General features: G+C 45.6%; 1 protein-coding gene across 1 annotated transcript; it reads left to right on the forward strand.

Moving 5' to 3' along the window:
- The first annotated feature begins 606 nt into the window (after positions 1-606).
- LOC123085442 (oxysterol-binding protein-related protein 3A) lies at positions 607-7,005 on the forward strand. Its single transcript, XM_044507072.1, has 10 exons — positions 607-1,056; positions 1,925-2,018; positions 3,948-4,064; positions 4,689-4,761; positions 4,842-4,960; positions 5,202-5,323; positions 5,475-5,651; positions 5,825-5,969; positions 6,076-6,254; positions 6,392-7,005. Exons 1-10 carry the CDS (start codon positions 941-943, stop codon positions 6,639-6,641), a joined length of 1,392 nt encoding a protein of 463 aa, XP_044363007.1. The 5' UTR covers positions 607-940; the 3' UTR covers positions 6,642-7,005.
- The last annotated feature ends 7,568 nt before the right edge of the window (positions 7,006-14,573 follow it).

Raw genomic sequence — 14,573 nt, forward strand, 5'->3', positions numbered from 1 at the left:
TCAGAAGGGGGATTCAGAACTAAGTTATGCCACTTGGCGATGGCATTGTCGTCGTAAACATATTAAGCTATATGATTCGACTTCACAAAGCTAAGCTTCGGCAATTTCACCAAATTATACTATGAGAGGCCTCCGATCCGCGTAGTTGGTTAAGCATGGAGTTGAAGCAGATCCGAGCAATCCCTGAACTAAAATTCTGCTTTTGGACATCAACATATCAAACCGAAACAAGACTGATTGATGCGTCTACCCTACCGGTGGTTGAATAAAATTTTGTAGGTCTTAATGTCACCTCATGATACTATTCATACTTTTCATTCTAAAAAAGCCATTCGTTTAACGGCACTGTCACCCGAGCAACGCAACGCACGGGCACACTTGTACTCCCTCCGTTCCAAAATAGATGACCCAACTTTGTACTAAAGTTAGTATAAAGTTAAGTCATCTAATTTGGACCGTTCCAAAATAGATGACCCAATTTTGTATTAAAGTTAGTATAAAGTTAAGTCATCTAATTTGGAACGGAGGGAGTACTATCTAAGAAATCGCCGGTGTAGCGAGTGAGAAACGGCAACGGTCCACCGGCGACAGAGTTGGAATTGTAAACGGGGCGGAATCAGCGAGGGCATCCTGGTCATCTCGCCTACCCACGTTGCGCTTCAAGCGGCCGGTTCGCTTCGCCGACTGCTCGGCCTTTTCTTCTCACCACCCGCGGCCGTTCCAAATTCTCTCGTCTCGTTCTAGTATTCCTGCTCCCACACGGCGACGTCGCCATCGCCATCGCTGCCGCTCTCTCCTCAGCAGCGCTCCTCTACCACCACCTCCTCTAGGCAGGGGTTAGCGGCCGCCCCCTCCGCGTGCGCCGTCCCAAACCCTAGCATATCCCCCTCCCCGACTCCTCTGCGCCGGAGCTTCCCTCCGACCGCGCAGATCGCCGGCGATGGGGTCCAAGGACCAGGACCTGGCCGCGTCGTCGGGCGGTGGCGGAGGCTTCTTCTCCTCGATCGCCGCGGGCGTGCGCAGCTGGGGCACCGCCGTGCACAAATCGGTCAACGGGTGAGTCTCCGCGCCGGCCTACCTACCTACCTACCCGATCTCTTCAGATCCGCCTCGAGCTCTCCCGATTTCTTCGGGAACTATGCATATGCTTACCGCTGCCTCTCCGCCATTTGATCTGTTGCTTCCACGCGCGATCTCAGCTCCTTGGTGTCGGCCCCGTGAGCTGATTTTGGCGAATTGTGGAATTGCGTGCTTCGTTTGAGTTCCAAGCTCGAGACTTTAGCGATCGTAGTGTTACATGATCTCGTACTATCGTTTGTTGTAGCTCAATGATTGCACTGTCCGGTGAGTAGCTTAGTTGCTGTTTTGTAGAAACACTGTAGAGATCACTGATCTGTGTGTTCAGCATGTAGAAAAAGCAATTCCTACCTAATACTAGTATGATATACTCTCTCCGTTTCTAAATATAAGCCTTTTTTTAGAGATTTCAATACGGACTACATTCGAAAGGGCTTATATTTAGGAACGGAGGGAGTAGTCAATAATCGGTTGAAGTTGATTCTTTTTCTGGATATCTAGTATACTAGCATGTAATGCCTCAAATAGGATATTGTGAAAGTTAAGTACATGCAATTTCTGTATGTGCAATTCAAAGCAGACAGGGTGTGCTCTGCACTGAATTGCGGCGCAAGTGGTGGATGCAGATTTAAGTTTGGCATACTGCGAAAGTGACATGCACATCATTTGGCATCTCTTCACTTTATTCTTCTCTTTTGCATTTTGCGGCTTGAATTCTTCTGAAATGTGCTTGCTGTCAGATGTCTATCTGTCTCCCCTGTAAATATATATTCTTTTAGTTGAAGAAATTTGTGTTCTTTACTTGGTACTTTCAAACAATTAATGAACAGTTTTGTGCTGTCTACAGGTTGGTTGGCTATGAAGGGCTTGAAGTTATCAACCCAGATGGAGGCACAGACGATGCGGAAGCAGAGGCTATGAAGGGGCGATGGAAACAGGAGGTGAGGATCAAGGATTTAACAATAATCCATTCTTCGGGGAAGGCATAACCTCATATTGTTTCAGACACTCAGCCATTATGAAACCAAGTCTCGAAATTTAAATATAAAATGAACCTGTATGCATATCAGATTCTCATAAGAGGAACTGATCGTTGAAGCTTGTTTTTCTGGATCCGCATTTCCTTTGCAGGCACTAATGAACTCTTTAATCATACATGTAGTGTTTCGGGGCTTACATTGATGCTATGTGAGTGCATTTCTTAGGTCATCAAAAGTATTTGATAAACTTATCCTAAAGAAAGTATTTGATAAACAAAGAGTTGGACATGATCGACAATATTTTACATTCCAGTCAACTTTACATTCAATTCAATAAAATATACTTAAACTGGACCTCAACTTCGTGAATAAGGTACATTTGTTGGTAAAAATATTTATGGAGGTGTTATCTTTGAAGCGCTTAGCTTGCAACTAAGTTCTACCACATGTGAAGCTAAAACTCCTGGAAGCATGCGATTCAAGATAGTATTCTCCCCTTTAATTTGAGGTCAGCACACTGCTGAAGTCTTGTTATTAAAAATAATACCTTAACAATGTGCTTAGTGGACTCTTCAGACTTTCAGAGGCACTGCATATCTGAACTAGTTTAGCAAATTTGATTCAGACGTTAGGTTTTGCACGGGACTCGTGTTGGTCATTAGGTTGCCAAAATACCACCTATTTAGTCATCTGTAGTTCTGGACCCTACCTCAATCTAATTATCAACCCACAGGTTTAGTAAAGTCATGTTTATGATGTATACTTGCGCATGGTTTGCTCATGATTCACAGACCATATGTTGATGTTTGGAAAACATTGTATCTGATCAATCTTATTTATTAAGAGGTGAACCCATGGTGACAACGGTAGGTTCAGTGATAATCCTATCCTATATATACCTAAGAGAGTGATCCCCACTACTTCTAATTATCTCAACATGCGTGCTGACTGCTTCCACATCATCAAAATTGTTGTAGCCGTTAGATTTACTAGCTTGATCCACTAGCATCTGTTCAGTGTACGCATGAGAATCCTCTACCATGCAACATGCATTAGTGCATTCTAAGTGGGTTTTAAATCACATTGCTTCCACTAAATCAAAATTGTTGTAGCCGTTAGATTTACTAGCTTGATACACTAGCATCTGTCTGATGTACGCATGAGAATCCTCTACCATGCAACATGCATCAATGCATTCTTAGTTGGTTTTAAATCACACTGCATTTAATTGTGACATGCAAAACTTTTCATGCTAAGTTTTTTTCTTATGCAGAAGTTTCTTGCATATTTAAATCGTAAGGACTGAATTAGTATTCTACACAGTATTTATAAACTATATATCCAACTCCGCTGCAACACACGAATAATCACAGCCATGTCGTGCAATAAAAATTTCACCTTTTTATGGTTTTCTTCCTAGAAGGAACTATTTCTCTGATAACCGTGCTTGGTTTACTAGCTAAAACATAAATCGCGAGCCACTCAGAACCCCTCACGATTTTTAGTTCTACACCATTATTGTGTCCATTGCTGAATTCTATGCTATTTTTGACACTGCAGTTATCAGAACTCCCTAAGAGTTATTACTAGTGAGAATGAGCCATTGTTTATTTTTTGCTGTTGGTTTCTATCGAACTATTAACTTCTATGCATCTTGTGTGATGGTCTGCGTCATGGATTGCTGATAAGTATAATAATGACTGCCATGTTGTGCAATAAACATTTCACCTTTTTATGGTGTTCTTCCTAGAGGAAACTATTACTCCGAGAACTGTGCTTGGTTTACTAGCTAAAACAAGTAAAGTGACGAGGCACTTACAAGCCCTCAAAATTCAGTTGTATACCATTATCGCTGCACTTTATGTTTTTGACACTGCAGTCAACTTGCAGGATCGCGACAGTTACTGGAAGATGATGAACAAGTACATAGGATCAGATGTAACGTCACTTGTTACACTTCCAGTCATCATCTTTGAGCCGATGTCAATGCTTCAGAAAATGGCAGAGGTTCGTAGTCCTAAGTTCTGATTTAGAGTTCTCAATGTTTGTACATCTTAGCTACTGTACCATACAGAAACAGTGACCAGGGTAGAGTGTGAAAATGCAACAATTGGTCTGCCAAGCAAGGCCAAAAGCCCCACGGAGAGTGACAAGAGTCCACAGACAGCATAATTGACACACTGAACAATGTGTCTGCAGTTGTTTGATTCTGTGCCTAGTCTTAGTCTGTATATAATCAGTAGTACTTGACCCCTTCAGTAAACTATTTTCTGTCAAGGTTCATCAAAGTTAGCTACTCCGTACTATATATTTTCTGTTGGTTCTTAGTCGTAAAGTTTATATATAGCATTCCTATTTTGGTGTTTGACTGCAAGTTTGGTCACTGTAGGGTTGTAGGTTAAATACTGAAAATCAGCAGCTAAGTCATCCTTTGAGATTCTATTGACAGTCGTTCTGGAGATCTGTAATAGCCAGTCGTTCTTTGATTTCTCTCCCGTTTCTTCCTGTTCTTGCCGAAGCATAGCATGGAGTCTACCGACAATAAATTATCAGTAGAATCTACAGGCAATAAATTATCAGCATCTTACAACGATTATTTACTAATATGTCAGCTGTTTATACTGAATGCAGTTGATGGAATATTGTGACCTGTTAGACAAAGCAGATGAATGTGAGGATCCACACATGCGGATGGTATATGCTTGTGAGTCTGCCCTTCCCTCACCTGCAACTCTACTCTAATGCAATATTCTGGCTGACTGAGCTTTGAACCCTACTTTTCAGCTACATGGGCTTTGTCAGCCTACCTAGCCTACCACCGTACGTGGAAGCCTTTCAATCCCATCCTTGGAGAGACATATGAGATGGTTAACCACCAGGGTATTACATTTATTGCTGAGCAGGTTAGTGATGGATGTGAAATATTGCAATTGCAAAAACAAGCTGAATTAACTTTGGGGATGGTCATCATACTAGGAAGTATTTTATCTGCACTTACTACCTTTTCACTCCCCTCCAATGAACAAGTGTGTATAGTTAACATACAGATGCACCATCTCACTCTTTATTACCCTTTGTTAATCAGCCATGTTAATTCTGCATTTTGTTTACTGTATTCACTTCTCTTAGTCTATTTTTTCATAGGTAAGCCATCATCCTCCGATGGGTGCAGCTCACTGTGAGAATGATCATTTTACTTACGACATCACATCAAAGTTGAAGACAAAGTTCTTGGGAAACTCAGTGGAAGTGTATCCAGTTGGAAGGTAATTGATTGAGATACAATTTTGTATGGATATATTTGTGTCTGAAAGCTTCTATAAAAATCTTATTATATGGTTAAAATAGCAAATTGATTTCATGGTTCTGTAGAAACCATTTATGTATATCTAACTTCTGAACGTGTTTCTTTCACAGGACTAGAGTGACACTTAAAAAATCCGGTGTCGTGTTGGAACTGGTACCACCACTGACGAAGGTCAACAACTTGATATTTGGGCGCACATGGGTTGACTCTTTTGGAGAGATGGTCTTGACAAATCTGACAACTGGAGACAAAGCTGTGCTGTATTTCCAGCCATGCGGCTGGTTTGGGTATGTTAGTATTGACCGTCCTTGTTCAGTTTAGTATTTTGTAGTAGTTCTGCTGATCTTTAATCTCCCATTACAATGCGGCCTCATATGTGGTTGTTTTCATTCATAGAGTTCAATAGTTCATTCTAGTTCATAATGCGGCTAGGCCCATCTCATCTTACTGTTTATGTCAGGGCTGGGCGATTCGAGGTGGATGGGTATGTATATACTGCAGCTGAAGAACCGAAAATAATGATGACAGGAAAATGGAACAAGTCCATGAGTTACCAGCCTTGTGATCAAGAAGGTGATCCTCTTCCAGGGACGGAGCTAAAAGAGGCAAGGCTTTCTTTCAGTATTCATCAGTACAGAGAGTGTAGGTTAATATTAGGCGTGCTGTCTTACTAGTGGATATTTGCTGCTGCTGAAATTGTACTTGTCCCAGGTCTGGAAAGCTGCTCCTGCTCCACCGAATGACAAGTACCAGTATACATACTTTGCGCACAAAATAAATAGCTTTGATACAGCACCTAAGAAGCTCTTGCCTTCAGACTCCCGATTAAGGCCCGACAGATATGCCCTTGAGAAGGGCGACATGTCTAAATCTGGGGCACACAAGAGCAGGTAATTACTGACTTTTCTATACTTCCCATAGCTAGTTGTTGCGGCCTGAAACTCAACTTTACAAATCATATTGCCATTTGAGGAATGTGGCTTGCCTTTCATCAGTATTTATCTGATGTTTGTGTTCATGCTTTCAGGCTTGAAGAACAACAAAGAGCTGAGAAGAAAATTCGGGACACCAAGGGGGAGCAATTTACTCCAAAATGGTTCAAGATGACGGAAGACATCTCCCCTACCCCGTGGGGCGACCTGGAGGTGTATGAATACAATGGCAGATACGCCGAGCACCGGGCTGCGATAGACAGCTCTAGCGTCGCTGCCAAGGAGAAGGACGTCAGCTCCATCGAGTTCAACCCGTGGCAGTATGGCGACTTGCCTTCCCAATGATTTCAATGGGTCTGAAACCACCCATATATTATTTTCTCATCGAAAAAGCTTTCAGGCCTTGTGCTGATGCATACCGGCGGTTTCCGTGCCTTGTAGTATTACATGACTTTCCACCTTCTCTCTTCGTGCTGTGATACAGTTCAGGATGTGATTGTGTATTTGATGTAGTCCATATTCTGTTGTCGTAAGTCTAGAAGAAGCTGGTGAAATTTATTTAAGATCAATTTCAGTGGGAAATTAGGAAGATTATTATCGCGTCGCAACTGGGGGGCTATTCGGTTCCTGTATTGTATTGAGACACTTGAGTCAAATCCACACATGGACCCTTGCATTTTTTCATCGAATATAAGTGACCGAAGCTGCAGCCATTGGCCCGCGGTAGCTTCGAAAGCGTGTGCGTACTTGATCTGAGAGGCAGGCAGGGATGTCGACTGTAACTTGCTCTCTATCAGAAAAGTTGTTGATTGGATCATGACGGGAAGTTGTGGGTCAGTGTGTTGGATGGGCGGCACTGATGGTGGTCGGTCGCACGGTGATGAATGCGATGTTTGCGTGGCCCTGCACTCCTTGGCGTCTTGTAGCTAACCGATGCGTTTGGTCCAGTTCTGTTGAGCCAAGCCCCGGCCCGGGCAGTCTTTAGTGCGTGCTTTACCATAATGGAAAAGATCAATGCCGCCATGTACATGATCATAAGCTTGGATTGGATTGGATTGGATTGGTGCTCCTGCTCCGCAAGAACCAGTTCCTAAATGCAGTTACATCAGGATCTGTTTGGCACCGACGCGTACTTCCTACTCTAAGGCGAGAGAGTAGTTGCAGATCCAGAACCAAGAAGCAGCTTGCATGATGATTTTGGATGTAATGGTGAGAGGGGGAGAAGGGGGGTGAGGCTGAGCCTTGGGTAGTTCTCACTGGCGTGGACAGATTGAAATTCCGTTTCACAGGGGCTGAAATCCTCTGAAAAGAAAGAAAGAAAGAAAGAAAGAGAGGAAACAGGAAGATAAATGTCACGTGACGGAGTACGTAGCGAGCGAATGGGGAGCGGCCGCCACTTGTAGCGTTCCGCATGCGATGGGATCAAGTTCCAGTGGCGCCCCGCGGTGCACCTGTCCAGTTCAGATCACTTCCCTGCTATCTATCTAGACTGTGCGGCACGCACGCGCGCATGCATGCACGGACAAGCTACGCCGGACGGGCGCCCATGAAAATCGCACAACTGCCGTCATTTACAGGCTTTTTCAGGGATGATTAATGGGGCCTATGCTGGGCTCTCCGTCCGGTTCCGATCCGATCCGATCCAACAAGCGCGGAGCCGGAGCAGGAGCAGGATGTCCCTCTCTGCTCTAGCTGCACGGCCACCATCCGTCTGTCCATCTCCCAACCCAAACCCAAACCACTTCAGTCAGGGGCCAGGGGCCAACCTGTGGATGTGGATCCCCTTCTGGTAGGGGTCTGTGACGCCTCACTCTTTCCCCTCTGATATCGACGCTCCACATTTTCCCTCTCTCGCAAACTACACAAATCGCCATCACATGAACGAATCACCACGGACATAAATGAACATGGAAACGAAAGGAAGGCCGGAGGCAGTACGAACAGAGCGTGGAAACACCGTGTTCGTTACAATTAACACACAAGCATGCATGCACGTCGTTGCAAGCTGTTGGGTTGGGCCATGCCCCTGAACTGGAAACGCACACGCGACAGCACGGCACACGAGCGATCCATCCATCCATCGATCAAGCAGGCGCAGCCAGCACATGATCCGAGGCGAATAACTCCGGCTGGGTCAGCCCTCTCCAATCATGATACGTACCCATATATTCCCGGCGTTTTTTCACCACAGAATCAATCAATCACAGGTGAGGTTGGGGGGAGAAGGTTTCTTGGCGTGTGTGCTGTGGCGTGTGACCCGCGGCTCCGGTACCAGTCCCTCTCTCTATCTACTACTCCTATCGGTTTGGCCCGGACAGAAATGCAGCGGGGGACCAGCGCCACCCTCCGGTTTTTAAAATGTTTTGAATGCCACATGCCTCCATGTGTACTTGGGCGCGACGAATTATTGGTTGGCTCCGGCGCAACTTGGGTGGATCATGCACGGATCAGGAGATGATGCGTCTGCGTCCTCTCTCCCTTGGGGGAAAGAAAAGATCCACGCAGATGTAGATACTAGATGCTCATATACACTCCTACCACTCCTAGAGTTCATTTGGTATCTAGTTGCATGAATTAGTTCACTCCAGTGCAGTCATGGAGCGCTTCTGCTTGGAACCCACACATGACATGACATGATCTCGGCAGCGCGTGGAGGACAGGCACCTCCTGCCTTCATTTCATGCCAGCCGGTGTAAGAAACAGGCCATGAGCAGCATTTGTTTCTTTATCTACTACTAGTGCTGATCATAGTATACCGTTGGGTGTAGTGTGTGTAGGGCCTGCATGCGAAATGGAATCTATGCATGTACACAAACAACATCAACCAGGCTGTTAGGCTCGTGTCGAGCATGCCCACGCTTAATCCAGATGCAAAAGCAGCCGCTTAACTAGCATTTAGCAGCTGGTTCCTACAAGTAGAACCCCACAACACCCACTTGCACTAGCTGTCTGTACAATGCATGCACCCAACCCAACAGTAAGTACATGTCAATTTAGCTGTAAATTCGGTCGCCTTCTTATCTCCTTTTCCCCTACGAAACAGATGGGTTGGATTGGATGTGACCCAAGAAAAAGTATATACCCTCCCTTCCCACATCTCTTTCTTCTGTAAATAAACCAAGAAAAGAATATGTGTGGTCGGCCAACTACTCTCCAACTGTACATTCGCATTTTAGAGAGATGCCGAGTAATTCTCGCAGAGAAGTTACCGGTCTGTCATTGTAAATTTAATCTAACTAGACTAATCCTGGTGCCCAAACTTGTTGTGGTAGCATGAAAAGAAACGCCCAACAACATCCAAAGAGGAGTAGATTGGAAACAATTTCCCCCATGTGATCGAGCTGATTACAGCTCTGCCTCAAGCGTATCGATCCATGTGATTTCCCAACCTGGCCATATTTGCCCAGCAAAAAAGAAGAGTTAAAAAGGTAACCAGCAGGGATGGAAAAGAAATATTGATCCTTTGTGTTATGGCCTATGGGCTGGGGAGAAGCGAGCTAAACCTGACCTGTTCCTCCCGGAATCAACAACCTGTTCTCGTAAAGTAGCATGGGGGTAGGGTAGCATGTGACTTGAGGCTCTCTTCACATGACGCCTTGCTTTTCTTCTAATCAATATGGAAAGGAACCAGTCTGGTAATTTTGTAATCTCTTGTCTTTGCTTTAAAGAACAAAATTAGTTATTCACCAAGTGGATATTAGTATATCTCGAGCTGTAGGATCTGTGAAAAGGCTTGCATGGAATTTGGAAGTATATCCATGCTAGTTGGTGCAAGGGCAGCTAGGTTGCTCACTTTGTTAATCCCTCAACGGCGTACCTTGGTGGATAATCTTAGGTAGGAACTAACTATAGCTATAACCAGGCAACTCTATAGATCACACAAGTCGAAAGGCCATTAGTGAATGTTTAACAATAATTATGCCAGTCTTAGGCTGATGGTAACCCTGTACACGCCGAAAATGTCAACTTACTAGCTATTTGCCTCCAATGTGCCGTGGAAAAAAAAAGGTCAACTAAAAGTGTTGCGCTTTCATCGGTAAAAACCCTAATCATAGCTAATTTTGGTAGATCCTGATATTAACAAGACAACCCACCTAATCTGTCGAGGTTTTGTGCAGTGGCTTTCTGATAGTGCAGTGTTCGCTCTCGCGCATCGACGCTAATGATGACAACAAAAACGCATGATCCTATAAAAACCATCTGAATATTAAACTGAAAAGGCCGAGATTGGAGTAGATTATGCACCCACAAGGGCAAGATCCTCCTCCACTGCTCCAGGCAGCTACTAGGAAACCCCTTTCGGTAGGCATGTGATGTGCCACTGAAGCGCACACACCTCCCATGTGAGCGAGCCATCCTCACTTGTTAAACCCTTGCTTGAACCCTCCTACTCCAATGGCACATTTCCACTGCATATTTATACGAAGGCTAGACAAAAGTATAATTGATAGTGTAGCAGCAGCAGAATTAATCAAATAGGCACCTCCATTTCCATCTTGTCTTGATTGGGAAGTTGGTGAGCGAGAGCGGCAGCTACTGCTCCCCAAGGCAGACAGGCAATGTGATGCACGCCGCATTATTCCTCTCCCTCCCCCGAGGATGGGGCCTGATTAGATGGGAGGATTCCCTTCATGATTAGCAAATTTGTTACTAAGAAAATACCTTTGTAGGATCTTGTGGACTTGTGGTCAGTGAGGCCGCTCTCTCACCTCCCATAAACTAATCAATCACGCAGCGCATGTTACTGTTGATCATTGTGCAGTAGTAACATTCAGTTAGTAAGTATGGTACTGTTTTGAATTTGTGGAATGTGATGTTGGAGTTGATCGATTTGAAAGTAACAAGTGCAGTTGGAGTCGATCGATTTGAAAGTAATTGTGTCCTAGGGGGGACGAAAAAACCAAAGTGGTGTGCCATTTATTTAGTTTGGAGATGAAGGTTGCAGCCAACCACCAGCTGATTCTGACCATCTAACAGCCGGGGCGTCAAATTCAGGCCGCTTGATCAAGCCGACGATATTTTTAAAATTATACTCCTCATCAGTACAGAAGAGACTTTGAGCGTGACAGTGGCCTTTCCTACATTCTGAAGCTTCCCATGATTGCGGTTAGATCAAAGATGTTGCTCATCACAAGGCTGCATGTGAATTATCGTAAGCTGCATGTGACATTTTGTCCTGCATTTTTTTCTTTGTTGCTACGACATCTGCACTGACAATTGCATCAGGCATGTGATTGCACTAGGGAGACAGTGAGTTCTTCTTTTCTCCCCTCTGTCCATCTGTTCATGTGGTGTATTATCCACCAAGCGGAGCTGCATCACAGATCACACCAGGCATCGGAGAGCAGGTTCAAAGGTCCACTTTGGTGCTAGTGGGAGTGGGAGTGGTCCTGAAACTGTAAACACTTTGAATACATGTTTTGTTGGGCGCTTAGACTTTTGAAGCGACTGGTTAATGGGCCCAAATAAAGATGGGAAGGGGTGGAGGAGGAGGATGGATCTGTACGCCACGCCCACGGGACAGCGACGGGGGCATTTAGGCCCGGTGCTTTTCGGCCGGCGCGGCCTCTGCATCCCATCCCATCCCTGGATAGATAGATACCAAGTCGCCCGTAACCAACCACCCAACTCCGTGCGAGGCAATATTCAGGGCAGAGCCGGCGCACATTCCCCGTTGGGAGCGCCTGTGTTCTGCATGGGAGCGAACCTCTTTTCGGGACGCCCCGCTTCGCTCCCGCCCTATTTCTGTTTAGGTGAAAACGAGGCGGCCGCAACTTGGAGTTGCAGTGCAGTGCAGTCGTCCTCCTTTGCCTCCTTGGGGCTCCGGTGCCAACGATGTGCGGGAGACGACGCCTTTTTTTGGACACAGCCCAGAGGAATATACTCCCTCCGTATGGAATTACTTGTTTCGAATATGAATATATCTAAAACTAAAATACGTTTAGATACATCCATTTGTACGACAAGTAATTCGGAACGGAGGGAGTACTATGCTATGCTCCTAGTCTAGTCCTAGGGCTTGGTGGATCGTATTGTTAGCGGTTCGTCATCCTACGTACGTACTCCTACGTGGCTGAGTGGTGCTACGCATGTTGTATCTCCCGGTATTGTTCAGCTAACACGTACCGCCGCTCCAAGTAAAGTATAATGCTGCTCCTATATTGTACCGCTCGCTGGTGGTGTTGATTTTTTTTTTTTGGGGGGGGGGGGGGGGGGGGGGGGGGGGGTGTTAAAAAAATAAATGTAGCATCATCATGTAGTACGCGGTCCTCCCCGCCCGCACTCAGCAACCGGCGGATGATACTGTCCCCGTGGACCACCGTTGGTCAAATCATATGCTCAAGTCCTTTTCTTACTCCATATGGGATGATTTGAGGGGTTAAATCCTTGGGAATGCTCTAAATCTCGGCTGGACTATGGAATTTCCAGACTGCTAGGTGAAGCGTCTGTTTCCTCCAGTAGTAACGGCCACAATGCAAGCTGAAATTTATGGGTAGTCTCCCACATTGGCAAAGAGAAGGATGATTTTTGAGAGGAAGAAGAAAAGGCCAGGGGAGGAGAGGAAGGACCTGAAGTGCAGCCGCACGTTGCAAGTTGCAAACCGCGCGCATGCATGCATGCATTCCGCTTGGACTATGGGCTGCTACTCCTTTCCGTTGGCTCCGTACGTTGCCAACCTTACACGTCAAGCAAGATCGTAGACCCACGTTTCCTGCGGCCGCCCATGATCCACCGGATCCTCACCAACGGAACCACCGACGGACTGGCTGGCCGCCTGATTTCAAGCCGAGAGCCATGTGTAGATTTTCCTCAAATGCTCTCCTACATTACATTGTAGAATCGTTTTTGAGCTGTGAAAACGTTGCTTAAAAAACCGGCGACGGATTAGGAAGATGTTTTTGGGAGGCACCGGAAGCCATAAACCCTAAAGTTATTAGGCGCGCACTGCACCCACCCCGGCCCAACCCCCGACAAATCCTTCCTAGAGCTGAAGCGGCAAAGGAAACTAAAGGAGGGACATTTCTAAAGCAAGACTGTATTTCAGGGCGATTCCTAGATGAGCTTTCATGGATGGTTTGAAGGACGTATGGACCGAAGCAAAAGCAAAGGGAGGACATGGCGTCCCAACAACGGTTGGCATCATTGCGTGGTGGTAACAAAAGTGAAAGACGAGGTCCCTTTCGAGCAACGTTTGGCATCTCTGGCGTCTCACCCTTCTTTTGGCAAAATCCCATGGCTAGCTGAGTCGATCGTCCGGCCTTCACGTGCAGGCAGGTGCGTGTGTGCGGTTATATGGTTCTGGTGTTCTTCTCTTTGTTTCTTCTACGATTTTCCTTCTCTTTGTTTTATTTATTTATACATCTTTGTTTTTTCTTCTACTTCCACCACGTCGCATACCGTTTCATCAATCAATCAATAGAATATGCCAATCTTGAAGAAGACATTGTGAACAGAGATGGGCGACGAAACGGTGAGAGTGAGAGAAAAAACAAATCTTTTCTACAAACCCAGCCAATATATATCTGGGCCGCCTGAAATCGCTTCTCTTACCATGAAGAAGGTCATTTTCTCTTCTTTCTCTCTCTTTTGTGCGATGCCGGTCCTTTTCTCTCACTTTGAGCCACATACTAAATATCAAGGGAACCCAAGCAGTAGTATCAAACACGAACCACATGAATTTCAGCTCCAAGTTTTATACGAGAAATGAGTCTTGATTCATGTAGAATTTCTGCAATCCAGACATAATTCGAACGGTAGTGCGTATTTTGCACCCAGAATATTCTCCCCGATTTTATGGATCGAGTGCTACAACTTTTTTTTTTCATATAGCAAGCCTACGTATACAACCTTCGTACCAAAGAACCCGGTCATGGGTACGAGCACGACGTTATATACTGCCTTTCTTGCTGCTACGTGCTGCTATTTTCAGATCCACCCGTCTGGATTGCGTGACGCACGTTGCCGATATCCATCCATCCGTCCATGCAGGCCCGCCGTGGAGCTGGCCGCAGCAAGAATCCAACCGTACCTCTGCACGTACTCCGTATCAGCCTGGCCCCAGCTCCTGCCTCCTGCCATTCCTGCGCGCGTAAGAAAAAGTTTAAGACGTGAGCGTCAGATGTGTAGTAAGTACATTTTCCATGCACGGTCAAGTTTAATTTGTGTCAGAGTGCATGTTCTTCTCACGCCGCGTGTGTGCGTGAGGGCGGACGGGGACCGGCCGGGTCCCTCTCTTGGTCTCGTAGTAATCAGAGTGATGTTAATTTGTCCAATTGT

This window comes from Triticum aestivum, chromosome 4A (genome assembly GCF_018294505.1).
Source record: "Triticum aestivum cultivar Chinese Spring chromosome 4A, IWGSC CS RefSeq v2.1, whole genome shotgun sequence".
In the NCBI taxonomy this organism is placed as follows: Eukaryota; Viridiplantae; Streptophyta; class Magnoliopsida; order Poales; family Poaceae; genus Triticum; species Triticum aestivum.